General features: G+C 41.4%; 2 protein-coding genes across 3 annotated transcripts in view; both read left to right on the top strand.

Moving 5' to 3' along the window:
• heatr5b (HEAT repeat containing 5B) overlaps positions 1-20607 on the top strand; it is a 48397-nt gene extending 27790 nt beyond the window's left edge. Inside the window, exons 22-36 of the mRNA XM_061910600.1 lie at positions 520-661; positions 762-941; positions 1054-1305; positions 1487-1668; positions 1771-1839; positions 2174-2353; positions 2867-3101; positions 3286-3513; positions 3787-3914; positions 4959-5103; positions 6786-7058; positions 10181-10405; positions 11645-11796; positions 11899-12112; positions 17214-20607. Coding sequence (XP_061766584.1) covers positions 520-661; positions 762-941; positions 1054-1305; positions 1487-1668; positions 1771-1839; positions 2174-2353; positions 2867-3101; positions 3286-3513; positions 3787-3914; positions 4959-5103; positions 6786-7058; positions 10181-10405; positions 11645-11796; positions 11899-12112; positions 17214-17521 — 2913 coding nt within the window. The 3' untranslated portion in view covers positions 17522-20607. The remainder of the gene's footprint in view (positions 1-519; positions 662-761; positions 942-1053; positions 1306-1486; positions 1669-1770; positions 1840-2173; positions 2354-2866; positions 3102-3285; positions 3514-3786; positions 3915-4958; positions 5104-6785; positions 7059-10180; positions 10406-11644; positions 11797-11898; positions 12113-17213) is intronic.
• Positions 20608-24611: 4004 nt separating this feature from the next.
• The window catches only part of strn (striatin, calmodulin binding protein), a 68427-nt gene continuing 65674 nt past the window's right edge, over positions 24612-27364 (top strand). Inside the window, exon 1 of one of the 2 annotated variants that reach the window (XM_061910599.1) lies at positions 24612-24982. In XM_061910599.1, coding sequence (XP_061766583.1) covers positions 24617-24982 — 366 coding nt within the window. In that variant the 5' untranslated portion in view covers positions 24612-24616. The remainder of the gene's footprint in view (positions 24983-27364) is intronic. The other variant, XM_061910598.1, reaches the window with a different exon arrangement.

Genomic DNA, 27364 nt, shown 5'->3' with positions numbered 1-27364 from the left:
TGCCAAAATAGATGTTAACCTTTTTTATGCTTGTTTGCTGCTTTTAAATATGCAATATTTTTTCCAGTAAAATGCTGCATCATCGTAGTAGTAGTAGTACTCTGAAAGGCCAGCTCTGTTTGACAGTTCACAAAACCTTTCTATTTTATTCTTTTGGTCGTTGCTCTCTTTCTAGCTTGTCATTATTTTCTTTGAGCTATCTCTCAGAACGCTGCTGTTTTACTACACACACACACACACACACACAGACACACACACAGCGTGAGATGCATTAAGAATAGGTGCACCGCTCTTATATGCGCCCAATTAGATCAGTCTTGCGAAAAAAATGTGTGTATTTTTCTTACTAAATGAATCATCAATGCAACAAAAATACAAATCAAAGCTTTTTTCTAATTGATAAATCCTTGCAGCCAGAGTTTTTTTTTTAAATTTGGTGTTTAAATGATAGCATTGATACCAGCAAATATTTCTGACTGTTGGAGTAATATTTTTGCCATGTGATGGGAACTTCTGCAGGTGCACCTTTGCAGTTCTCACCTATTGCTGAGGCGCGCTGCTGTAGCCTGCTTAAGACAACTTGCTCAGAGAGAGGCTTCTGAGGTATGCGAGTATGCCATGAGCCTGGCAAAGAAGGCAGGGGATGGTAAAAAGGTTGCAAGTGAGTGCAAACCAGGACACTGGCAAAAACATTTTGTGCAGTCAGGATTTCCAACGAGACACTGTTTTTTTTACTTCTATTGACTTTGTGCCTGGTTCAGATCTGAACATCACTGAGACAGGGCTTGAGGGGGCACTATTTGGTATGCTGGATCATGAAACCGACAGGAAGCTGTGCTCTGATATTCATGACACACTGGGCCACATGCTGTCATCGCTTGCTGTAGAAAAGCTTTCTCACTGGCTTAAACTCTGCAAGGATGTCCTTGCTGCAACAACAGGTGACTATGAAAAAGGGAAGAACATGGCCCATTATAATTTTCTCAAAATGAGATACCATGCAGGGATTATTCTATTTTCAGTGCATGAGCGTATGTTCATCTGACCTTTCAGATGTAGGAGGAGCTGTTGCATTTGAGGTGGAAAAAGATGAAGACTCTGAGAAAAAAGACGAAATGGACGATGACATCATGTTCACGGGTCTAGGCGAAGATGACAAGCCTAAGCCTTCAGTGGCTCCTCGTTGGGTGACACGGGTGTTTGCTGCAGATTGTTTGTGCCGCATCATCCTGCTTTGTGAGAATGCAGACAAAGCGCACTTTGACCTGGCAGCTGCACGTTCTGCAAAATCCAAGAACCCCAAAGGTAAAACACCTCACCGTTTGGAAAACACTGACACACAATGTATAGAGCCTTGCAAAAGGATAAAACATACATTTGTCTATTGTCTGACTGTTGAATAGATTGCTCACACAGTTACATTATTTGCATTCATGTGCATTCCACACACAATCCTTCAATTTCCTTCCCATCTTTCTTTGCCTAGGAGATCTGTTGGTGCTCCATTTGTCTGATCTCATTCGGATGGCCTTCATGGCAGCCACAGACCACAGTAACCAACTGAGGATGGCTGGTCTGCAGGCTCTGGAAGACATCATTAAAAAGTTTGCCTCTGTTCCCGAGCCCGAGTTTCCAGGGCATGTTATCTTGGAACAATACCAGGCCAATGTGAGTCAGGAACTTAGTAGGAATTCAGTAGTATGGCAATAGCCAATACTAAAGGTATATAGTAAATATAAACAAATAGGGTCAAATTGAATGTGTGTTTAGGTTGGAGCGGCTCTTAGACCTGCTTTTTCTCCTGATACACCTTCTGATATAACCGCTAAAGCATCCCAGGTAAGTCACCTTGACTGTTTATAGTCATATTATTTTCCAATGATAGCTCAATTGCAAGGATTTCATCAGATAAGGCAGTGTATTTGAATATCTACATTTTATGATTGTATCCTTGCTTTGTTATGTATGTAAAGCTTCCAATGCATGTATATTCTGTGTGAATTGCATATTATGTGTAAAAAAGCATAACTGGGGAAAAGACTAACATTTGTTTTACACTCTGTCCACTCAAATGGCATAGACTTGGTATGTGCAATGTTTAACGAGAATGTGCAAGCTGAATGAGAGCTATAATGAAGAGTTTGGTCACTTTTATCCTTGAATGTGGCTACAGGTGTGTAGCACATGGATTGGCAGTGGTGTTGTAAGTGACCTTAATGACCTACGGCGAGTCCACAACCTTCTTGTGTCATCACTGGACAAAGCGCAAGCTGGAAAGGGTTCATCCAGTCAGCTATACAGTGAGAGTGCCACCACGATGGAGAAACTGGCTGTGTTGAAAGCATGGGCAGAGGTGAGACCTAAGACTTTGCTCTGTTTGGTCGACTCTCCCAGATTCTTTCATTTTGACTAGTGTAAATAAGTGGTTCGCAAAGTGTTTTAACAAAGTATCACCTCAGAAAACACGTGGCTCTCCAAGTACGACCATTTGACCAACATTAAAATACAGTAGTCATTAAAACAAGCCAGAGGTTTTATTTAGCAAGTATATTTAATATTTTTGGCCACTGTAACATTACGCACAGTTTGAATAGTAAATGATAAATAATAAATGATAAATGAGTTGTACTTGTATAGTGCTTTTCTGCCTTCAAGCTACTCAAAGCGCTTTGACACTACTTCCTTAGCAACACTGTGTTTGAATATAGAAAAATACAACACTGTACAAATATAATGATTTACATCACAATATTTAGTCAAACGATTCTTTGACATACAAGTAGATGGAGTGGTACGTGTACCACAGTTTGACAATCTCTGATGTAAAGAATGTAGAGACTAATGCATGGATAATGCTATTGCGCAGGTTTATGTGGTGGCAATGAAGATAAAGAAAGAGGCAGAGGCAAAGCCTGATAAAACAATACGAAGTGGAGATGAGGATGAAGATGATCTGGGTGCAGATGTGCTTCCACCTGACAGTCTCATCACTTTAGTGCAGCCTGAGCTGCCCTCGCTGAGTCGACTGTGGTTGGCCATGCTCCGTGACTATGCTCTGCTCACTCTGCCTGCTGAGTTTTCCAGTCAGCTGCCTCCTGATGGTACAACACCAAGCAATGATTTTGTCTTTTTTGTTTGATGCCCATCTTTTATTTTATGTTGATGAATATATATGTTTTTAAGTTTTGGCACAATATTGTCAACATTACAATGGGAGACATACATATTTAAAATAGCTTTTCACGTAACAAAAAAATTCAAATCTCACTTGATGTGTATTCTCAGGTGGTGCGTTTTATACTCCAGAGACGATAGATACAGCAAGGCTTCATTACCGGGGCTCTTGGGCTCCTGTACTGCATGCTGTGGCATTATGGCTTAACAGCACTGGCTTTGGAGCTTGTGAGGAAAAAGAAGAGGTTTCCTCCAAGGTTCCTGCTCTCCACTCAGGAGCCTTGTCAACTGCAAAGACCTTTGAGGAGTCTGTCAAAGACAGGATGCATCTAATGTTAGGTACAAACATTGGATTGACAGCTATTAATTGTATGAGAGGGTTTTCTTTTGGTGGTTGCTCACATTATCATTAATAACCCAGCAACACCTTTGTGACTTCATCCATACAAAATGGCACAGGGTTATTTTGCACTTTAGTACTAGGGGCGCAGTTTTGGTTTTGTTTACTTCACTTTTGCCACTTTCCTGCACCTGCCGTGAAAGGTTGTTGGAAGATAAGGGAAAATAAATGTGTGAATATGCCCTAAGCCTGTTTTCTCCTTTGTCTCTCAGGTGTCAGTATAGAGTTCCTTTGCTTTCCCAGGCCCGAGGAACCCATTGAACATGTCATGTCCTGCCTCCAGGCCTTGTCCACTCTGCTTGAGTCTCCTTGTGCAAAGACCCATATTGCAGAGGACCAGGTAAAAAAAAAAACGGAGTAAGAAATACAGTGGCATCAAAGCAGTAAAGGTTGTAAAGCAGGAAAGGTTGTACAGTAGGGAGGCAGCTTTCTTGAAGTGCAACACCAGTGGTTGTAACACAATTATACCAATTCTATAGCTTTTTGCCTATTCCTTTAATGCTGTAAATATGAATAGGTGTTTGTAAATTTGCAATATTTAAAGGCAAACTTGGTTGTGTTGCTTTTTTAGTTAAATTTTTACATGTTTTAAAGGAATATCTATATCAAGAGTCAAACCCTCAGCCCGCAACCCCATAATATTTGCACTGCTGGACCATATTTTGGGGTTCCGCAGGCCCATATTTTGGGGTTCCGCAGGCCCATATTCTGTGGCCCGCTGTCTCATATTCTATGGCCCGCTGTCCCATAGTCTGTGGCCCTCTACCTAACTTTTTAGTTGAGTTTATTTGCGGTCTGCGCACATTGGGTGGTAAATAGTGAGGTTATATTTTCAGTTCCAATACAATACCGATATTTGACCCATGAGTGTCGGTCGATGCCTATATTAATCTGATGCGAAATCAGCTGGAATCATAGTACATACTCGTATAATTTTGTAGTTTGCAATCTACAAAATAAGAAAAGTATGTTAGAAAATGTTTGATCAAGTGACATTTTAGAAATATATATGCATTCAGATTCACCTTTATTGTCATTGTACTGTGGGGTTACAACACAGTGGTCGTTAAATAAATTGAGTTTGAGACACCTGATTTATACTGTGGCTTGCTCGTTATAGTTCAAGTGACACATTTGCCAGGTGCAAACATCTGATAAATACAACATGGCCATGTGATGTTTAGTGCCTTTACGAAGTGACAAAGGCCACTTGGGTGCTCAATCAAACAGTAACTTATAGCAGTAGATTTATTGGTTAGGAGGATCTTTTGAATTGTATATTTGCATGTAATATTCAGAGTTTGGAGGGCCACGACAGATGTTTAATTGATCTTTGAGTGTTTGTTTGGTATCCGTCTCATTCACCTTGTTACTTCTGTTTCAGCTGTTGGCAGTGGAGCTCCTGAATGTACTTCACAGACTGCTGCTGACCCGGGACCCTCCTGTCATCCAGCTCCAGGTTACTGCTGTGGTACAGGAGATCATAAGAGCCGCACTAAACCATTTGCAGCAACAAAAGAGTAACAAGGGTCAGAATGATTCCCTGCCAAAACTGTTTATATGTGAACTTACTAAACATATTCTTTTCACAGCAATTTTTAATAACACTACTCTTAAAGGTGCCATATATAATAATTTAATTTCAAGTCATCATTAAATGGCCCTGATATGTCAAAAGGCATTAATAAATCCTGTTCTTTTTGAATACCTTTATAACTGATAATGGTAGTTCAGCCGGGATATGCTCATTTCAAAATTAGATTTACAGCCCCGAAATATTATTGTTTTCATTTTGATGCCCCGCCCTCCACCGTTTGAACAGTTAGAAAGTCCATGAATGTGTCACATCCATTTTGCCAGCTACACACTGCCCTGTTTGTCGAGCTATTGCCACTGGTAAAGTTACTAAACATGTCAGACTTTAGTTAATCTAAAAGGCGTCGTTAAGATTCTCAACTTATTCATGACAACACCAGGAACAAAACAAGGATTTGTATCAGGGATGCCTTTGAAAGATGAAGACGATTGAAGGCGGAAAAGATTTTTTAATCCGACTTCAAACTTGCAAATTTTTTCCTTGATAGGTAAGTAAGGCATTTATGTTTTCTTATTACTTGTAATAAATGGAAATGGACATTTCATATGTAAACTATATTGTCCAATACAGCCTATGATCTTGCTTAACAAAGATAGTATGTTCATGCAACAAATGCTTAGTGTGGTGGTGCTCAACTCCTAGTGTAATGCCAATCCGGTCAATGACACTTCGACAGCTAACGGGGGAAATATATGCCGTTAGCCTGCAATTTGATGTGTCATCCAACTGACTGGGCAATATAATTCAATGTTAACGTTATGTTGAACATGGGTAGTGTCAGTGCCTATTTCGTTCTCAATATCCTGATACGCTGAGGAAATGCTTTCCAACATGAGCACGGCTAATTGTGGTTTCTGGTACTGTATGTGCATCAGACACACATAGATTGGTATTTGCTTGGCAAAATATAATGCATTACATGTAATGATTTTCTACATTGTGTATTGACATGGTGGTAGGCTATATGTGTTATGTGTAACATAGTTTTTGCGTAACAATGGTTGGCTCATAGAATCGCACACTGCACTGAAAGTTGGTGATGTGCGTACATAGAAGAGAATGCAGTTTGGATGCAATATGGAGTTATGCAGAATAGAATGTGGCGATAATTTTACTGTTGGCCTTGGCTTGCCGTCACAGTAGGCTTATACGATGTATTATTATTATTATATAGAATTATTTCGATGGTGGTCAGTGCGGTCAAACTAGAAATTTTAGCAGGGAAATGCCAACAATCTGTCCCGACTCCCGACAAAAATATTGCTGCGTAGCTTTACAAATACATTTGGCTAATCGACATCAGTAAAATGGGGCATAATTACTTTGTACACCATCTTGCAAGAAGCATAAACAAGACAAACCTACAGCTTAGGACTCGTCGATTGCCATTTGAAGTTCCTTGGAGTAGGATTCCGATCCGGCTGCGTATCTGGCAACCTCAGTCAGGGAGAGTGGGAGGGGATTACAGAATTTTGACCGTGATTGCAGTACCATTTATAGCCACTTTACTACGTATGGCACCTTTAAGTATTAATGAGGCTATCTATTTGCTTATTGTTATATTAATGGTTATGGCAGTTTTACCACTCAAAATAACAGTGGTCATTTTCACAGGCAAAGTGAAGGAAGGCCAGATTGATTCTCAACTCATCCTAGGGGAAGGGGGAGAGACAGGCGAGCTCGTCCCAGGCAGCTCTTTGGTGTTTGCTTCAATGGAGCTGCTGGTTTTCATCCTGGTTCGTCACTTACCTCAGCTCAATACACGTGTGAAGGAGTCACCGAGTCATGTACCGATGAGGCCTCAGCGACTACCAGAGGAGAGCGCACGCCTTGTGGCAAACACGGTTGCTATTCTGGCTGAACTGCCCTTGCTCTGCTCTCCTGCTGGTACGAGATTCAACAGGGGCACATACACGCACATACCATGTAGATAGGAATTCAAGCAAAACAATGTTGATTTCTTGCCTCACTAATAATACCACACTTTGAAATCATATTGCTTCAATCCAGTGATTCTCAAATGGTGGATGTTACGAATGTTATAATGTCTTGGAATGCATCTTTGCATTCTAATTTGTGCTATTCACTTGCTACGAAGTGCGATACATGTTTTTGGGCGACTTTGTCAATTTTGACTGGGAAGGGAAAGGCGTTGAGTGGAGTTGAGTTTGACTTCTTTTCAAACATGCATGTAAACAACATGATACATCACAATTTGGAGTTTCTCTTTTCAACATGTTCGAAAAGGAGTAGGAAGAAGCAGAGCTTATTTAATCCTACCCCTTTTCTTTTACACAGCAGTTGCTAACACTTTTGTTCACTTTCTGTTCTCAATTTATTCACATATACTCCATAAGCAATAAGAATTCTGCGGAATGGTGACGTAAACTTGCCATCTGTAGCTCAGGAAATGCAGGCGAGGGATAGATCTGCGGGTAAAGAGCGCACCATAAGCTTATTTTAGCAGTTTAAGTTATGTTGCATGGGGGAATTCTACCCACAATGAAAACTCCTAGGTATGACGAGCAGACTGAGAGGCGTTGCGTTACTAATTTTTTTTTTAACTTACCTATTGAGTTCATCAAAAGAAAAGTTACATTTGTATGTTTGAATCTTTTTGAATCACACTTTTTGTTCATCTGAAGAGTTGAATCAGAGCTTCTCCTCTTGTTTGACCTTCTTGAAGATGTTTCACCTCTCATCCAAGTCCAGTTGCTCTGATTGAACATCTGACTGAATATCTTGTACTGAAAACCTCTGAAGACACTTTATGTTCAAGTCTTTTTTTAGTTTGTAGGTACAAACTTGTTTCTGATATGACCATTTAACTGACACTGTACTATTTTGCACTACTTCAAAAAGAAACTGCAATTTGATTAATGTGTTTTCATGAAATATAAGTTATTTGAGTTGGAAAACTTTGCCGGTCGTCATTAGAGGGTGGTGGTTCGTGCCAGTTTGGAACCACTGCTACAATCTATATGCCACTCAATTTTGCATTCGACACATACATTGACATTTGTCAAATCCTATGTCTTCTTACATCCCTTATCACAAAAGTTTACGTAAAAAAAAATGATTTGTTAGCTATCATGTACAAACCCCGTTTCCATATTAGTTGGAAAATTGTGTTAGACGTAAATATAAATGGAATACAATGATTTGCAAATAATTTTCAACCCATATTCAGTTGAATATGCTACAAAGACAACATATTCGATGTTCAAACTGAGAAACCTTTTTTTTTCTGCAAATAATCATTAACTTTAGAATTTGATGCCAGCAACACGTGACAAAGAAAGTGGTAAAGGTGGCAATAAATACTGGTAAAGTTGAGAAATGCTCATCAAACACTTATTTGGAACATTCCACAGGTGTGCAGGCTATCTGAGAACAGGTGGGTGCCATGATTGCGTATAAAAGCAGCTTCGATGAAATGCTAAGTAATTGACAAACAGGGAGGGGGCGAGAGTCACCAATTTGTAAGCGAATTGTCGAACAGTTTTAGAACAACATTTCTCAACGAGCTATTGCAAGGAATTTAGGGATTTTACCATCTATGGTCCATAAAATCATCAAAAGGTTCAGAGAATCTGGAGAAATCACTGCACGTAAGCGATGATATTACGGACCTTTGAACCCTCGGGCGGTACTGCATCAAAAACCAACATCAGTGTGTAAAGGATATCACTACATGGGCTCAGGAACACTTCTTAAAACCACCGTCAGTAACTACAGTTGATCGCTACATCTGTAAGGGCAAGTTAAAACGCTGCTATGCAAAGCGAAAGCCATTTATAAACAACAACCAGGAACGCCGCCGGCTTCGCTGGATTGACTGATGCAAAGTGCAAAAGTGTTCTGTGGTCTGACGAGTCCATCCATCCATCCATCCATTTTCTACCGCTTATTCCCTTTTGGGGTCGCGGGGGGTGCTGGCGCCTATCTCAGCTACAATCGGGCGGAAGGCGGGGAACACCCTGGACAAGTCGCCACCTCATCGCAGGGTTCGGTCTGACGAGTCCACATTTCAAATTATATTTGGAAACTGTGGACGTGGTGTTCTCCGGAACAAATAGGAAAATAACCATCCGCATTGTTTTAGGCGCAAAGTTCAAAAACCAGCATCTGTGATGGTATGGGTGTGTATTAGTGCCCAAGGCATGGGTAACTTACACATCTGTGAAGGCACCATTAATGCTGAATGGTCCATACAGGTTTTGGAGCAACATATGTTGTCACCCAAGCAACGTTATCATGGACGCCCCTGCTTATTTCAGCAAAACAATTCCAAGCCAGGTGTTACAACAGCGTGACTTCGTAGTAAAAGAGTGCGTGTACTTTCCTGGCCTGCCTACAGTCCAGACATGTCTCCCATCGAACATGTGTGGCGCATTATGAAGCGTAAAATACGACAGCGGAGACCCCCGGACTGTCCAACGACTAAAGCTCTACATAAAACAAGAGAATGGGAAAGAATTCCACTTTCAAAGCTTGAACAATTAGATTCCTCAGTTCCCAAAAGTTTATTGAGTGTTGTTAAAAGAAAATGTGATGTAACACAGTGGTGAACATGCCCTTTCCCAACTACTTTGGCACGTGTTGCAACCATGAAATTCTAAGTTAATTATTATTTGCAAAAGAAAAAAAGTTTATGAGTTTGAATATCAAATATCTTGTCTTTGTAGTGCATTCAATTGAATATGGGTTTAAAAGGATTTGCAAATAATTGTTAAAAATTGTTTTATATTTACATCTAACACAATTTCCCAACTCATATGGAAACGGGGTTTGTACATTTGGTCCAACAAGACTGTAAGGGCTTATCTATAGAGAACCCAACAACAAATCATTGCACAAAATGCAACTTGAAGTTTTGAAAAGTTGTTCTTTTTTTATAGTTGCGTTTGGATGGAATACCATTGTCTGCAAGATATTGTGCTTTTAATTTGACTGTTGTGATAGTCACCATGAAGCCATGCCCATGTTTTCATGGTTTCTGTTTGCAGGCAGCATGACCATCCTACCTACTGTGCTCTTTTTAATTACGGGGGTGCTGAGAGAAACTGCAGTCAAGACTGCTGACAACTCAGTATCTACGTCCGTGTCTGCTGCGCTGCAGGGAATCAAGACCATTATCATCTCCCCAGTGGCCCGTGTGGATAACCTGCAGACACAGTGGAGTGCCCTTGTGAGAAGCAGTCTGGCCTCTGTACTTGAGGACTCGCAGCCAGGTTCGCACATACTCTACATCAGGGATAATAAACTACATTGTTTTAGGGGGCACATTTCGAGGAAGCTTAGTTAATAATATAAGCTTGTATTATTATTCTTAATTTGTATATTCGCAAGAACCAACCATTTGATTTTGGTCTATTTGTCAGAGTTACAAGAGTGCTATGCTGGTTTTAAGGACCTTCTGCAAAAAATCTAGTCAAAGATCATATGTGAGTGTCTCACAAGTTTGTTTTAACTAAACAAGCGGGCCACCAGTTGAATAGCCCAAATGATGAAAAAGAGAGGACCTAAAATGGAACTTTGAGGAACACCACTCGTATAAATAAAGAACTTGAACGAATGACTACTGACTGCATCTAAAGTAAAGCTAAAGCAACACCTTAGATACATAAATCAAATTACGAAAAACAATGTGTAACTGCCAAAAACGACACGACTTAAAGGGGTGCCTTGAGGAACGCCCCAGGTATCTTAATCACAAATTTGGACCCCATTGTTCTCTGTTTGCTAGCAAGGTTAAAATGTCAATGCAAAAATCTGCAAATATGTTTACAGTGGTTCTGGGCTACCAGTTAATTAGCCTTACTGTACACCAGGGGTGTCAAAATAATTTTCGATCGAGGGCCTCATGGAGAAAAATCTATTCCCAAGTGGGCCGGACTCATAACTTAAAAATAAAGACAACTTCAGAATGTTTTCTTTGTTTAAAAATATAATAAGCACATTATGAAAGTGTACAAATCATAATATTGTTGGGTTTTATTTTACACTTACGTGTTGTTGTTAATAGTATTCAATATTTTTTGTCGTTATGTATATTTTCTGAATAAATTATGTGATAATGTTCATCCGTCAACTCATTGGTGTTAATTTTCAATCTTTCTAGATAAAAAAGCTATATCAAAATCAAATTACAGTATGTTATTAATGTCGTTTGATAATTTTCCTCAACAGGCGTACTAACATCATGTGGTTTATTTTTTACATATGTAGCATAGTCTACAAAGATTTGCTTTTGCGACATACAGTGGAGACATTAAGAACAGCTGTTTCTTTCATTTAATAATTTAAGCTTAACTTTTATACGTGGCAAACTCCACCAAGTAAAATACCTGATGCGGGCCTAATCCGGGCTCTAACACCGTACGTTTGACACCCCTGCTCTACACAGTTATATGGAATGATGACCCCTGAGGCGAGGACATGTTATTTGTCACACTTTTGTTTTTCTTTAGATGAGTCCAGGCCTGATTTGGATGAGATCAGCATGTTGACAGCGATTACACTATTCCTGCTCTCTGCTAGTAATGAACTTGTAGGAGTGACTGTCCTACAGAAGGGCTGCATGGAGCGCTTCCGTAATGCCCTCAACTCTAGTGATCCATGGGTAAGTGTTTGAAACTAAAAAGGTTCCTCAGGCACATTTTATATCCTGGATGTGGCTTGTTCACTTTGGTAATTCCACTCTTATTATTTTGCTTTACCACAGGTTCAGGCACGGTGTTACCAGCTGCTGCTGTCAGTGTTTCAGCATTCCACCCGCCCCCTTTCTACCCCGTACATTCATGCTCTGGCTCCCCTCTTGGTGGAGAAACTGAAGGCAGTTGAACGCAGTCGGCCAAAGACTGCCGCCGAGCTGCAGGCTGTGCAGGAGGGCATCAAGGTCCTGGAAAATCTGGTCGGAATGGGTGAGGAGCAGAATCGTAAGTATCTCTTTGCTTAATGGATCACTAATGTACTTTGTAATGTAGTTTTCCATTTGAGTCTAGTTTCTGGAAGGTAGCTCTATTAAAGTATTCTGTTCAGTATCTGTGGGCGTGCACTACATCAGCACAAAAAGAGCATCAAAGACTATTTTTAGAATGCCAGCATCAGTTTACTGACAATTTTAGTGTTTTGGGTTCTATTTATATTTGTGCATTTCTTCTCATTGCATTGGTGTACAGAGCATGTTTAGTTTGAACATATATTAACTATCCAGCACAATGACAAATATATACCGGTACATAAAAAAAAAATTATGAATCAAAGCAGATTAATCCATAATTATTATTATTTAAAATGTGTATAACTCATGGGGCCCGGCCGGGCACAGCCCGAAGAGGCAACGTGGGTCACCCCTCCAATGGGCTCACCACCCATAGCAGGGGCCATAGAGGTCGGGTGCATTGTGAGCTGGGCGACAGCCGAAGGCAGGGCACTTGGCGGTCCGATCCTCGGCTACAGAAGCTAGCTCTTGGGACGTGGAACGTCACGTCACTGGGGGGGAAAGAGCCTGAGCTAGTGCGCGAAGTCGAGAAATTCCGGCTGGATATAGTCGGACTCACTTCGACGCACAGCAAGGGCTCTGGAACCACTTCTCTCGAGAGGGACTGGACCTTCTTCCACTCTGGCGTTGCCGGCAGTGAGAGGCGACGGGCTGGGGTGGCAATTCTTGTTTCCCCCCGACTCAAAGCCTGTACGTTGGAGTTTAACCCGGTGGACGAAAGGGTAGCCTCCCTCCGCCTTCGGGTGGGGGGACGGGTCCTGACTGTTGTTTGTGCTTATGCACCAAACAGCAGTTCAGAGTACCCACCCTTTTTGGGAACGCTCGAGGGAGTACTGGAAAGTGCTCCCCCGGGTGATTCCCTTGTCCTACTGGGAGACTTCAACGCTCACGTTGGCAACGACAGTGAAACCTGGAGAGGCGTGATTGGGAAGAATGGCCGCCCGGATCTGAACCCGAGTGGTGTTTTGTTATTGGACTTTTGTGCTCGTCACAGTTTGTCCATAACGAACACCATGTTCAAACATAAGGGTGTCCATATGTGCACTTGGCACCAGGACACCCTAGGCCGCAGTTCCATGATCGACTTTGTAGTTGTGTCATCGGATTTGCGGCCTCATGTTATGGACACTCGGGTGAAGAGAGGGGCGGAGCTTTCTACCGATCACCACCTGGTGGTGAGTTGGCTGCGATGGTGGGGGAGGATGCCGGACAGACCTGGGAGGCCCAAACGCATTGTGAGGGTCTGCTGGGAACGTCTGGCAGAGTCTCCTGTCAGACAAAGTTTCAATTCCCACCTCCGGAAGAACTTTGAACATGTCACGAGGGAGGTGCTGGACATTGAGTCCGAGTGGACCATGTTCCGCACCTCTATTGTCGAGGCGGCAGATCGGAGCTGTGGCCGCAAGGTAGTTGGTGCCTGTCGGGGCGGCAATCCTAAAACCCCCTGGTGGACACCAGCGGTGAGGGATGCCGTCAAGCTGAAGAAGGAGTCCTATCGGGTCCTTTTGACTCATAGGACTCCGGAGGCAGTGGACAGGTACCGACAGGCCAAGCGGTGTGCAGCTTCAGCGGTCGCGGAGGCAAAAACTCGGACATGGGAAGAGTTCGGGGAAGCTATGGAAAACGACTTCCGGACGGCTTCGAAGCGATTCTGGACCACCGTCCGCCGCCTCAGGAAGGGGAAGCAGTGCACTATCAACACCGTGTATGGTGCGGATGGTGTTCTGCTGACCTCGACTGCGGATGTTGTGGACAGGTGGAGGGAATACTTCGAAGACCTCCTCAATCCCACCAACACGTCTTCCTATGAGGAAGCAGTGCCTGGGGAATCTGTGGTGGACTCTCCTATTTCTGGGGCTGAGGTCGCTGAGGTAGTTAAAAAGCTCCTCGGTGGCAAGGCCCCAGGGGTGGACGAGATCCGCCCGGAGTTCCTTAAGGCTCTGGATGCTGTGGGGCTGTCTTGGTTGACAAGACTTTGCAGCATCGCGTGGACATCGGGGGCGGTACCTCTGGATTGGCAGACCGGGGTGGTGGTTCCTCTCTTCAAAAAGGGGGACCGGAGGGTGTGTTCCAACTATCGTGGGATCACACTCCTCAGCCTTCCCGGTAAGGTTTATTCAGGTGTACTGGAGAGGAGGCTACGTCGGATAGTCGAACCTCGGATTCAGGAGGAACAGTGTGGTTTTCGTCCTGGTCGTGGAACTGTGGACCAGCTCTATACTCTCGGCAGGGTTCTTGAGGGTGCATGGGAGTTTGCCCAACCAGTCTACATGTGCTTTGTGGACTTGGAGAAGGCATTCGACCGTGTCCCTCGGGAAGTCCTGTGGGGAGTGCTCAGAGAGTATGGGGTATCGGACTGTCTTATTGTGGCGGTCCGTTCCCTGTACGATCAGTGCCAGAGCTTGGTCCGCATTGCCGGCAGTAAGTCGAATACATTTCCAGTGAGGGTTGGACTCCGCCAAGGCTGTCCTTTGTCACCGATTCTGTTCATAACTTTTATGGACAGAATTTCTAGGCGCAGTCAAGGCGTTGAGGGGTTCCGGTTTGGTAACCGCAGGATTAGGTCTCTGCTTTTTGCAGATGATGTGGTCCTGATGGCTTCATCTGACCGGGGTCTTCAGCTCTCGCTGGATCGGTTCGCAGCCGAGTGTGAAGCGACCGGAATGAGAATCAGCACCTCCAAGTCCGAGTCCATGGTTCTCGCCCGGAAAAGGGTGGAGTGCCATCTCCGGGTTGGGGAGGAGACCCTGCCCCAAGTGGAGGAGTTCAAGTACCTAGGAGTCTTGTTCACGAGTGAGGGAAGAGTGGATCGTGAGATCAACAGGCGGATCGGTGCGGCGTCTTCAGTAATGCGGATGTTATACCGGTCCGTTGTGGTGAAGAAGGAGCTGAGCCGGAAGGCAAAGCTCTCAATTTACCGGTCGATCTACGTTCCCATCCTCACCTATGGTCATGAGCTTTGGGTCATGACCGAAAGGATAAGATCACGGGTACAAGCGGCCGAAATGAGTTTCCTCCGCCGTGTGGCGGGGCTCTCCCTTAGAGATAGGGTGAGAAGCTCTGCCATCCGGGAGGAACTCAAAGTAAAGCCGCTGCTCCTTCACATCGAGAGGAGCCAGATGAGGTGGTTCGGGCATCTGGTCAGGATGCCACCCGAACGCCTCCCTAGGGAGGTGTTTAGGGCACGTCCAACCGGTAGGAGGCCACGGGGAAGACCCAGGACACGTTGGGAAGACTATGTCTCCCGGCTGGCCTGGGAACGCCTCGGGATCCCCCGGGAAGAGCTAGACGAAGTGGCTGGGGAGAAGGAAGTCTGGGTTTCCCTGCTTAGGCTGTTGCCCCCGCGACCCGACCTCGGATAAGCGGAAGATGATGGATGGATGATGGATGGATGGATGGATGTGTATAACTCAGAACCCCTGAAACATTTTTGGCAAAGTGTTTTAGGCAGTTTGTCCAAATGGTGTTTATCGTTACGCATGCGGAAATTGGAAGTTGATCTGGCTGACACGCTGCAGAACCAAGGAAGTCATCATGGAAAACGCTTAACAGCACGTTGGCTCTCTTCGTGGGAAATTTGAGTACATAAAAAACTTGAGGAGATAGTCGACCGACAAAGTAGGGCTGGGCGATATGGCCTTTTTTTAATATCTCGTGATTTTTAGGCCATATCGCGATACACGATACATATCTCGATATTTTTGCCTTAGCCTTGAATGAACACTTGATACATATAATCACAGCAGTATGATGATTATATGTGTCTACATTAAAACATTCTTCTTCGTACTGCATTAATATATGCTAATTTTAAACTTTCATGCAGAGAAGGAAATCACAACTAAGTCAATTGACCAAAAGTGTATTTATTAAAGTTATTAGCAGGTGACTTTTCAAATGATGCTACATATTAGCAGTAATGCTACTTTTGGTAGCAACGCTTGTGCCCCACACTTGACGAATTAAAGTTGTCTATTTGACATCTTCCCGTTTGAATCCGAACCACCGCCAGACGATGGACCCCCTGCTGTTTTTCTTGGGAATGAATTCTTCCTTCATTCGCACCTTCTTTCTCTCGTATTACCACTTGCACGGCTTCGCTAGCATCACAGCTAACATTACCCAGTTTGCTACCTCTCTGCTCCGCAAGGGCGTATACGTATGTGACGTATGACGTGACAGTATGTGACGTGTGTAAGTTTGTGCGCTAGCTGTCTGTGAGAAGGAGACACAAGAAGAAGTGGGAAGAGCCTGTAGTGTAATGCCCGCAGCTAAAAGCAACTGCGTGAGAACTTACACTGGAATATCACTATATAGTCATTTTCTATATCCCACAGAGACAAACCCGCTATATATCACGTATATCGATATATTGCCCAGTCCTAGACAAAGTATTGTTCACACTCTGCAGGAAGGAGTTTTCTTTCTCACCGGAAGCACTTCTATCTTAAAATTGTACAATAATAAACAAAATTAGTAACAGATTCATTCAATGTGAATAAATGTTTGTTTAGATAATCACATTTTTTGTTAACATCATGTTAAAGGTTTTTCCTTAACACTTTAAGTGCGTATATATATATATATATATATATATATATATATATATATATATATATATATATATATATATATATATATATATATATACATATATAGACTATTGGCTCATGAATAATGAAACAATGAATAAAGATGAGTCACGAGTAAAAAAAATTAATACACAAACACCCCATGTTTAATCAGTTTGAAAATTATAATAGATTGGCAGCGCTAATATACATTTTTGTGCTCAAATATGAAACTTACCGCAAGCACTTGAAATATCTTATATTCTGCATTGTAAAATAATGAATCATTAATTTGTATCAGTTTTATTCTATCTTGACCACAGAGATCAAAATTGGTATAATATTTTTCTTTTCCTTCTCTGGATTGCCAAGCAGAGAAAGCATCCATCTACATGAAGAATTTGTTTGTAATGTAGCCTGTTTTAATTTTCAATCTATAATATCGTCTTTGAATGTGTCCAATAGGTGTGCAGTTGGTGGCCCTTCTTGTTCCAACTCTCATCTCCTACCTTTTGAATGAAAATGCCATTCCCTCTGCCTCCCAAGCATCCAAAGACTTACATGACTTTGCCCTTCAGAACTTAATGCGTATAGGTCCTTTATATCCAGCTGCATTCAAGACAGTAATTGGTGCTGCACCTGATCTTAAAACCAGCCTGGAATCTGCTGTTCGGGCAAACCAGGCCAGCAGCAAAGCCAAAGATGCAGCACGACAAGCTCAACCAACAGTCCAAGCTGCACCGACCATCAAACTCAAGACCAGCTTCTTCTAAAACCTTCAAATACTCTGACCACTTTCACAGATTACATTCATGTCTCTTAGTTTGCTGTGATTCTTGTCCACATAATGTCTGTATCAAGTAGAATGTAGCCATCTCTACAAATTGAAATTATGTACACATTGGTTGAGTTCCTTTTGAATGTTCACCCAAAATGTTCTCCTTGTATAATCTGTTGTACATATATGATTGTGCATGTGTATCGTATACTCATTTGATTTGTAACATATACTTTTCCCTTATGCTACTTTCTTTTTTTAACCTAATTACTTATTTTTCCATCACCATAAGCCTTACAGTAATCATTTCTATTGTCTCCTGTTTTTGAATAATGTACATTCCCATGTCATATTTCAATCATGTGATTATTCTGAGCCTCAGGCTACAGTATGTTGCATATGAGCATTGCATATCATATATACAGTCAAGAAAATAAGTATTTGAACACCCTGCTATTTTGCAAGTTCTCCCAGTTAGAACTCATGGAAGGGGCTGAAATGTTCACGCCAGGTGCATGTCCACTGTATGAGAGATAACCTAAAAAGAAAAATTCCAGAAATCACAATCTATGATTTTTTTTAACAATTTATTCATGTGATACAGCTGAAAATAAGTATTTGAACACCTGTCTTATCAGTTAGAATTCTGACCCTCAAAGACCTGTTAGTCCGCCTTTAAATGTCCTCCACCACTCCACTGTATTATCCTGAATCAGATGCACCTGTGTGAGGTCGTTAGCTGCATAAAGACACCTGTCCACCCCATACAATCAGTAAGACCCAAACATTCAGCATGGCTAAGAGCAAAGAGCTGTCCAAAGACACCAGAGACAAAATTGTACAGCTCCACAAGGATGGAAAGGGCTACGGAGAAATTGCTAAGCAGCTTGGTGAAAAAAGGTCCACTGTTGGAGCAATCATTAGAAAATGGAAGAAGCTAAACATGACGGTGAAACTCAATGGTAATAGAGCTCCATGCAAGATATCACCTGGTGGGGTCTCAATGATGCTAAGAAAGTGAGGAATCAGGCCAGGACTACACGGCAGGACTTGGTCAATGACCTGAAAAGATCTGTTGTTGGTAATACACTAAGACGTCATGGTTTGAAATCATGCATGGCACAGAAGGTTCCCCTGCTTAAACCAGCACGTTAAGGCCCGTCTTAAGTTTGCCAAAGACCATTTGGATGATCCAGAGGAGTCATGCGAGGAAGTTTTGTGGACAGATGAGACCAAAATTTACCTTTTTGGTCATAATTCCACTATGTGTGTTTGGAGGAAGAAGAATGAACATCCCAAGAACACCATTCCTACTGTGAAGCATGGGGGTGGTAGCATCATGCTTTGGGGGTGTTTTTCTGCTCATGGGACAGGACGACTGTACTGTATCAAGGACAGGATGACTGCAGCCATGTATTGTGAGATTTTGGCCAAAAACCTTCCCTCAGTCAGATCATTGAAGATGAGTTGTGGCTGGATCTTCCAACATGACAATGCCCCAAAGCTCACAGCCAGGAAAACCAAGAAGTGGCTTCATAAGAACCATATCAAGGTTCCGGAGTGGCCTAGCCAGTCTCCAGACCTAAATCCAATTTAAAATCTTTGGAGGGAGCTGATAGTTAAAGTACCAATGATTGTCACACACATACTAGATGTGGCGAAATTATTCTCTGCATTTGACCCATCACCCTTGATCACCTCATGGGAGGTGAGGGGAACAGTGGGCAGTAGCGGTGCCGTACCCAACCCCCTATTCCAACCCTTAATGCTGAGTTCCACGCAGGGAGGTAACGGGTCCCATTTTTATAGTCGTTGGTATGACTCGGCCGGGATTTGAACTTACGACCTACCGATCTCACGGCGGATACTCTAACCACTAGGCCACTGAGTAGGTCTGTGTTTCTCAGCGACAGCCCAGAAGCCTGACTGATCTAGAGAAGATCTGTGTGGAGGAGTGGGCCAAAATCCCTCCAGCAGTCCGTGCAAACCTGGTGAAAAACTACAGGAAATGTTGGACTCCTGTAATTGCAAACAAAAGCTACTCTACCAAATATTAATGTTGGTGTTCAAATACGTATTTTCAGCTGTATCACACAAATAAATTGTTAAAAAATCATAGATTGTGATTTCTGGATTGTTCTTTTTAGGTTATCTCTCATACAGTGGACATGCACCTACTGTGAAAATTTCAGACCCCTCCATGATTTCTAAGTGGGAGAACTTGCAAAATAGCAGGGTGTTCAAATACTTATTTTCTTCACTGTATATATAATAAGATTATGGTTATTTTATAATTTAGCTTTGATCAGAAATAACTGCCTTTATTAGTTCGATAGTATAGATCACAGGAGTCAAACTAAAATCCCAATTGGATGTCTAGTTCTTTTAATTTGGGCAGGACTACAATTTTACTGTTTCAGTTTTTTCAATTTTAAATGCTTGTTATTTACCAACTTGTTAGCAAAAAAAATTATTATGGTAACACTTTAGTATGGGGAACATTCTACGTAACAAAGACTTAATTTAGAGTTATTTGGACACAAGGCGAACATATAAGGGTTTGGGTTACTAATAAGCAATAATTCTGAGGTTATCGAGGGAAGACTCTTTGTTAATGGCTTAATGGTTGTATAATAAGGCCATGCAGAAGAAGGCATTAATAAGTACTAAATAATGACTAATTAAGAGCCAATATGTTACTAATTTGCATGTTAATAAGAAACGAATTAATGGTGAATATGTTCCCCATTCTTAAAGTGTTACCGATAATATGATTTATATTGTTTTGACAGTGACAACCAGTCCTCTTAGAGCAACCAAAACATGAATGGGCCATTGTATAGATTTTTACTTAGAAATTCCCGTCTTAAAAATAAATTTGTGTTGACCCAACCATTATGTTAGTATTATTTGTTGGAATAAGGACAATTTATTTTCATGTTTTAAGTACATTTATTTGCTGGTGTAATGTAGGCAAGCCATAGAACAGGGGTGTTCAGAGTGCGGCCCGAAGCTAACTGTTTACCGGGCTGCCACACATTCTGGAAATGTTATTGCAAAAATAAAAAAACATTAAAAATATTGGAATGAGGTTAAATCTATCGAGAAAATGTTGCAATGTTGACACAAAGCTGCCATGCAGGCTGTTTTTTTTCTTCTTTTGTCTTTATTTTACCATGTAAAAACCATCTTTACCATGAATTGATTAACGTGGACCCCGACTTAAACAAGTTGAAAAACGTATTCGGGTGTTACCATTTAGTGGTCAGTTGTACGGAATATGTACTGAACTGTGCAATCTACCTATTACAAGTTTCAATTAATCAATTATTTATTTTTTTGCCATTGCTCCAAAAAAAATTGTGACAAAAAAATCATGTTATAATGAATGATTTAAAATGTTTTATGTGGTAAATATTGCACATATTGTGTAGTAGTCACATAAAAACAATTTTTTCTTTGACAAAATAGCATAAAACAAACAAAATAATAGTTTATACGTAAAATTGACAGATATATCTGAAGTTCATCTCGTAACGTAAGTGTTGAAAGTAAAAAAAAAAAAAAACTTAATAAAAACCTATCACTTTATGAGTGGGGCACCTTTTGGATCCCAGATAGATAGATAGATAGATAGTACTTTATTTATTCCTTCAGGAGAGTTCCTTCAGGAAAATTAACATTTTCAGGACAATCCCATTCAAGATCAGACAAACATTACAGGGACACAGAACAGGACCGCTGACGGGTCTGCCGACTTCCGGCGCCCCTTACAAAAAAGGTGAGTTACAGGTAAACAAGGGGGGGAGAAAAAAATTAAAGAGTAAAATAAAATCAAATAAAAAAAATCGGTCTAAGCCTGGGCCACTTGAGAGGGGGTCCAAACTGAGGCCAAGGGAAAAAAACAACTGTATTTTTTAAAAATTTATTTAGTGGTATTTTAATTATGTTTTCACTGTGATCACTCAAAAATATTAAAGAATTAAAATCAATGGTGTCCTGCGTTATTGATCTTTTCGGGCTCTAATGACTAAATACTGAATATTTCAGTTTTACTATTAAAAAAACAAAGATGTTTTTGACAGAAAAGCCATCAAACCTTCATTTTTTTCCCCTTTTTTAAAAAAAGTTGATATAAAGATTTACTGTAGGCGTTAAATAAACAATAATACAAATTTGACTTATTTTTTAACATTTTGATAACTGAGACCCTTCATGGTCCCCGGGACCCCTAAAGGTAAAATATTTTTTTAAATTACATAAGACATACACCTGGGGATATGTTAATTCATGGCAACACTAAATTGGCCCTGGTGTGTGAATGTGAGTGTGAATGTTGTATGTCTATCTGTGTTGGCCCTACGATGAGGTGGCGACTTGTCCAGGGTGTACGCCGCCTTTCGCACGGTTGTAGCTGAGATTGGCACCAGCGCCCCCCGCGACCTCAAAGGGAATAAGCGGTAGAAAATGGATGGATGGATGGATATTTTGTTATGGTTTGAAAATGAAAAAATTTAAAATGGCCCCCACATGCTTTAATTTTTCCGTGTGCGGCCCTCAGTGGAAAAAGTTTGGACACCCCTGCCATAGAAGGTTTCTGGTGCTGGTGTAATGTGAAGTGAAGTGAAGTGAATTATATTTATATAGCGCTTTTTCTCAAGTGACTCAAAACGCTTTACATAGTGAAACCCAATATCTAAGTTACATTTAAACCAGTGTGGGTGGCACTGGGAACAGGTGGGTAAAGTGTCTTGCCCAAGGACACAACGGCAGTAACTAGGATGGCACAAGCGGGAATCGAACCTGCAACCCTCAAGTTGCTGGCACAGCCACTCTACCAACCGAGCTATGCCGCCCCCATGTAATGTATTGCATATAGCAGTTGTTCTCAACCTTTTTTCAGTGATGTACCCCCTGTGAACAATTCTTTAACTCAAGTACCCCCTGATCAGTGCAAAGCATTTTTGGTAGAAAAAAAGAAATAAAGAAGTAAAATGCAGCACTGTGTCATCAGTTTCTGCTTTATTAAATTGTATAACAGTGCAAAATATTGCTCATTTGTAGTGGTCTTTCTTGAACTATTTCAGAATCAGAAAAGTTTTTATTGCCATTGTTTGAGAACGGGTTCACAAACTAGGAATTTTACCTGGCGCAATCGTGCAACATAAAAGACATATAAGACAGAATAGAATAACATGAGCTGTAAGTGAGCTATCAGATCTTGTTATTGTTCACGTGTCTGATGGCCGAGGGGAAAAAACTGTTTAGATGGCGGGAGGTGTGGGTCTGGATGGACCGTAGTCTCCTGCCTGAGGGAAGAGGGGAGAATATTTTATGTCCAGGGTGAGAAGAGTCAGATGTGATCCGACCCACACGCCTCCTGGTCCTGGAGAAGAACAGGTCCTGGAGGGATGGGAGTTTGCAGCCAATCACCTTCTCAGCAGCACGTACCATTAGCTGCAATCGATGCTTGTCCCGGTCTGTGACGCCGGGGAACCACACGGTGATGGAGGAGGTGAAAAAAAAGGTATAAAAAAACTAAAAACTTGTTGAAAAATAAACAAGTGATTCAATTATAAATAAATATTTCTACACATAGAAGTAATCATCAACTTAAAGGCCTACTGAAATGAGATTTTCTGATTTAAACGGGGATAGCAGGTCCATGCTATGTGTCATACTTGATCATTTCGCGATATTGCCATATTTTTGCTGAAAGGATTTAGTAGAGAACATCCACGATAAAGTTTGCAACTTTCGGTGATGAGAGAAAAGCCCTGCCTCTAACCTGAAGTCGCAGACGATGACGTCACATGTTTGATGGCTCCTCACATATTCACATTGGTTTTAATGGGAGCCTCCAACAAAAAGTGCTATTCAGACCAAGAAAACGACAATTTCCCCATTCATTTGAGCGAGGATGAAAGATTCGTGTTTGAGGATATTGATAGCGACGGACTAGAAAAACAACAAAAAACACGATTCCGATGTTTTTAGACACATTTACTACGATAATTCTGGGAAATCCCTTATCTTTCTATTGTGTTGCTAGTGTTTTAGTGAGTTTAATAATACCTGATAGTCGGAAGGGTGTCTCCACGGGTGTCTTGACGTGCAGTGTCTCAGGGGAGTCGATGGCAGCTATGGACGGCACAAGCTCAGCTTTTCTCCGGTAAAAACTGACTTTTCAACCACAATTTTCTCATCGAAACCTGCTGGTTGACAGGTGGTCGGAATCCATGTTCTCTTGACCGCGCTCTGATCCATAGGAAAGTTTCACCTCCGGGAATTTTAAACAAGGAATCACCGTGTGTTTGTGTGGCTAAAGGCTAAAGCTTCCCAACGCCATCTTTCTACTGTGACTTCACCAATATTAATTGAACAAATTGCAAAAGATTCAGCAACACAGATGTCCAAAATACTGTGTAATTATGCCGTTAAAGCAAACGATATTTAGCTGTGTGTGTGCACAGCGCTCATACTTCCTAAAAACCCTTGACGTCTTGCGTACACGTCATCATTACACAACGTTTCAAAGACGAAACTCCCGGGAAATTTAGAATTGTAATTTAGTAAACTAAAAAGGCCGTATTGGCATGTGTTGCAATGTTAATATTTCATCATTGATATATAAACTATCAGACTGCGTGGTGGGTAGTAGTGGGTTTCAGTAGGCCTTTAAAGGGCCTTCTTTGTGGATTGTAATAGAGCTCCATCTGGATTTATAAACTTAATTTTAAACATTTCTTCACAAAAAAAGAAATCCTTAACATCAGTATTTATGGAACATGTCCAAAAAAAGTCTAGCTGTCAACACTGAATATTGCATTGTTGCATTTCTTTTCACTGTTTATGAAGTTACATTCATATTTTGTTGAAGTATTAGTCAATAAATATATTTATAAAGGATTTTTGAATTGTTGCTATTTTTTTTTAGAATATTTTTAAAAAAATCTCACGTACCCCTTGGCATACATTCAAGTACCCCCAGGGTTACGCACCCCCATTTGAGAACCACTGGCATATAGGCTCTGACACCCACTCAAGCAGCCAGTGTGTGTGGGCGGGTCCTCTGCGCTGACGTCATTGGATGACAGCTAGCTGTCAGAAAGTGAGTTCATTCCACGGACTCAAGAAGACGGTACGCCGTCGAGAGCTTTTTTTTTTTTTAGCCTTTTCTTCTTGCATTTATCGACAAGAAATAGAGAGACAAGAGGACACTTTGTTTCAACCGAGCCCGGCCATGGACGAACAGGCGGGTCCCGGCGTGTTCTTCAACAATAACAACAACTCCGTGTTACCCGGCGCTGGCAAAGGACCACTGCCTGATGGCGACGTAGGGGAGGCGGCTCGGGCGCAGTACAGTATCCCGGGGATCTTACACTTCCTGCAGCACGAATGGGCCCGATTCGAAGTAGAGCGAGCACAATGGGACGTGGAGCGTGCCGAGTTGCAGGTAAAAACCACCACATTTTTCTCTTACGTGATCATTTGCTTGTGATAGAATGGAGTCACGACGTTGTTGCTTTACAACGCCGCATTTGAGGCGTCAGTAGGTGATTGTTCTCGTTGCTAGGCTAGCTTGCTAGCATTAGCTGCGGAGCTAAAAAGGCTACAGCGCCCCCTTCGCCAGACAGCACGGCGACTGTTGTTTTCTATCGGTAGTCTTGACTGAAAAAAAAAACATTCAACCTTCTTGATTGCGTTATTATTTGCTTTATTTATTTATTGCAAAAAAAATGGGTCAAACATGATATGGGTTTATGGATCAGCTTAAGAAGTAGAAGTCCAACAACCACGACGAACTTGACTGTGCGCTGGATGTGTGTAATGTTAAAACGTTCTACTTAGTTTTTTGTTTATGTAACGAAATATAGGGGAAAAGGTTGGCGAAATTGACAGTCACTCCTTTTTTTTAAATCTTGTGGAATATCATTGACTGGCACCTTTCTAAAGAGCAGACTATAGTATCACGATGTATTGTTATGGAATGTATCATATTATGGGAGCTGCTGCTACTGCCACTCCCCAGGAAAGTGTTTTTAAGGCCTACTGAAATGAGATTTTCTTATTTATACAGGGACAGCAGGTCCATTCTATGTGTCATACTTGATCATTTCGCGATATTGCCATGTTTTTGCTGAAAGGATTTAGTAGAGAACATCGACGATAAAGTTCGCCCACTTTTGGTCGCTAATAAAAAAGCCTTGCCTTTACCGGAAGTAGCAGACAATGTACGCGTGACGTAACTGGTTGTAGGCATCCTCACATTGTTTATAATGTGAGCCTCCAGAAGCAAGAGCTGTTCGGACCGAGAAAGCGACGATTTCCCCATTAATTTGAGCGAGGTTAAAAAGATTCGTGGATGAGGAAATTTAGAGTGAAGGACTAGAAGAAAAAAAAAGGCGATAGCAGTGAGAGCGATTCAGATGTTTTTAGACACATTTACTAGGATAATTCTGGGAAATCCCTTATCTGCCTATTGTGTTGCTAGTCTTTTAGTGAGTTAAATAGTACCTGATAGTCGGAGGGGTGTGTTGAGGGAAGTCACGAAGCTGCAGCAGGACAGAAACTCCGCTGATCTCCGGTAAGAGGCGACCTGTTACCAAAATTTTCTCACCGAAAACTGCCGGTTGACATGTAGTCGGGATCCATGTTCGCTTGACCGCTCTGATCCATAGTAAATTTTCACCTCTGGGAATTTTAAACAAGGAAACACCGTGTGCTTGTGTGGCTAAAGGCTAAAATCTTCCCACCTCCATCTTTCTACTTTTACTTCCCCATTATTAATTGAACAAATTGCAAAAGATTCAGCAACACAGATGTCCAAAATACTGTGTAATTGCGCGATGAAAAGAGACGACTTTTAGCCGTAAGTGGTGCTGGGCTAATACGTCCCCTCCAACCAATAACTTCACAAACACGCGTAATCATACTCTTCATCATTCCGCGACGTTTTTAACAGGAAACTCCGCGGGAAATTTAAAATTGTAATTTAGAAAACTATACCGACCGTATTGGCATGTGTTGCAATGTTAATATTTCATCATTTATATATAAACTATCAGACTGCGTGGTCGGTAGTAGTGGGTTTCAGTAGGCCTTTAAATACAGTACTTGCTGTATACAACCGCACTGTATGTTATCTCACAGCCAATCGACCAGTTTAAATCTCACACCATTTTCAAATCTGGTGTAGTGTGAAATTGCTAAAAAAAAAATCACTCTTTCTGTAATCCATGCAAATTCACCGCTGTTGTTTTACTTCTTCATTCACTGTTGTGTTTTTTCATTTGGCACTATGTGATCATACTGCTACTTTCATTTACAGCTGCTTTGGGTAGTGAAAGACATATCAATAGCACCCTAATTTTAGCACAAAGAAACCAGAATTACAGGTTCCATTTAATTGTGCAAAATATTTTATTTTATGCTTTCTTGTTTGGCTACACTGTACTAAAATACTGTTGGAGAATCAAATAATGTGGAGGGCCACTTTACTAATTTTATATATATATATGTTTTTTTTTCTACAAAGGCTTACAAAAGTGTGTCAAATTAATTCATTTGGATTTTTTGCTCCCATTTTATTCCAGTGTGGCACAGGCCTAAATAGAGAGATCTAAGGCCAGCACTTTGGACACTTTTCACAAACAGGTTTGCCCAAGCCATTTCAGCTCAAGAAACAAATAAGAGATACCCTGAATTCAAATGTTTCTATAACATTGAAATATAGTTTTATGTAAGTAAACCATGACTATTCAGCAAAAAAAATAAATTACTGGGTAAATGCCTAATCAATGATCAATTTAATAGCTTTCAGCATTTTACTCTGACA

The sequence above is a fragment of the Nerophis ophidion genome, linkage group LG09, assembly GCF_033978795.1.
Source record: "Nerophis ophidion isolate RoL-2023_Sa linkage group LG09, RoL_Noph_v1.0, whole genome shotgun sequence".
Taxonomy (NCBI): domain Eukaryota; kingdom Metazoa; phylum Chordata; class Actinopteri; order Syngnathiformes; family Syngnathidae; genus Nerophis; species Nerophis ophidion.
Note: the sequence above shows the minus strand (reverse complement) of the source record. Positions and strands in the feature narration are given on the sequence as shown.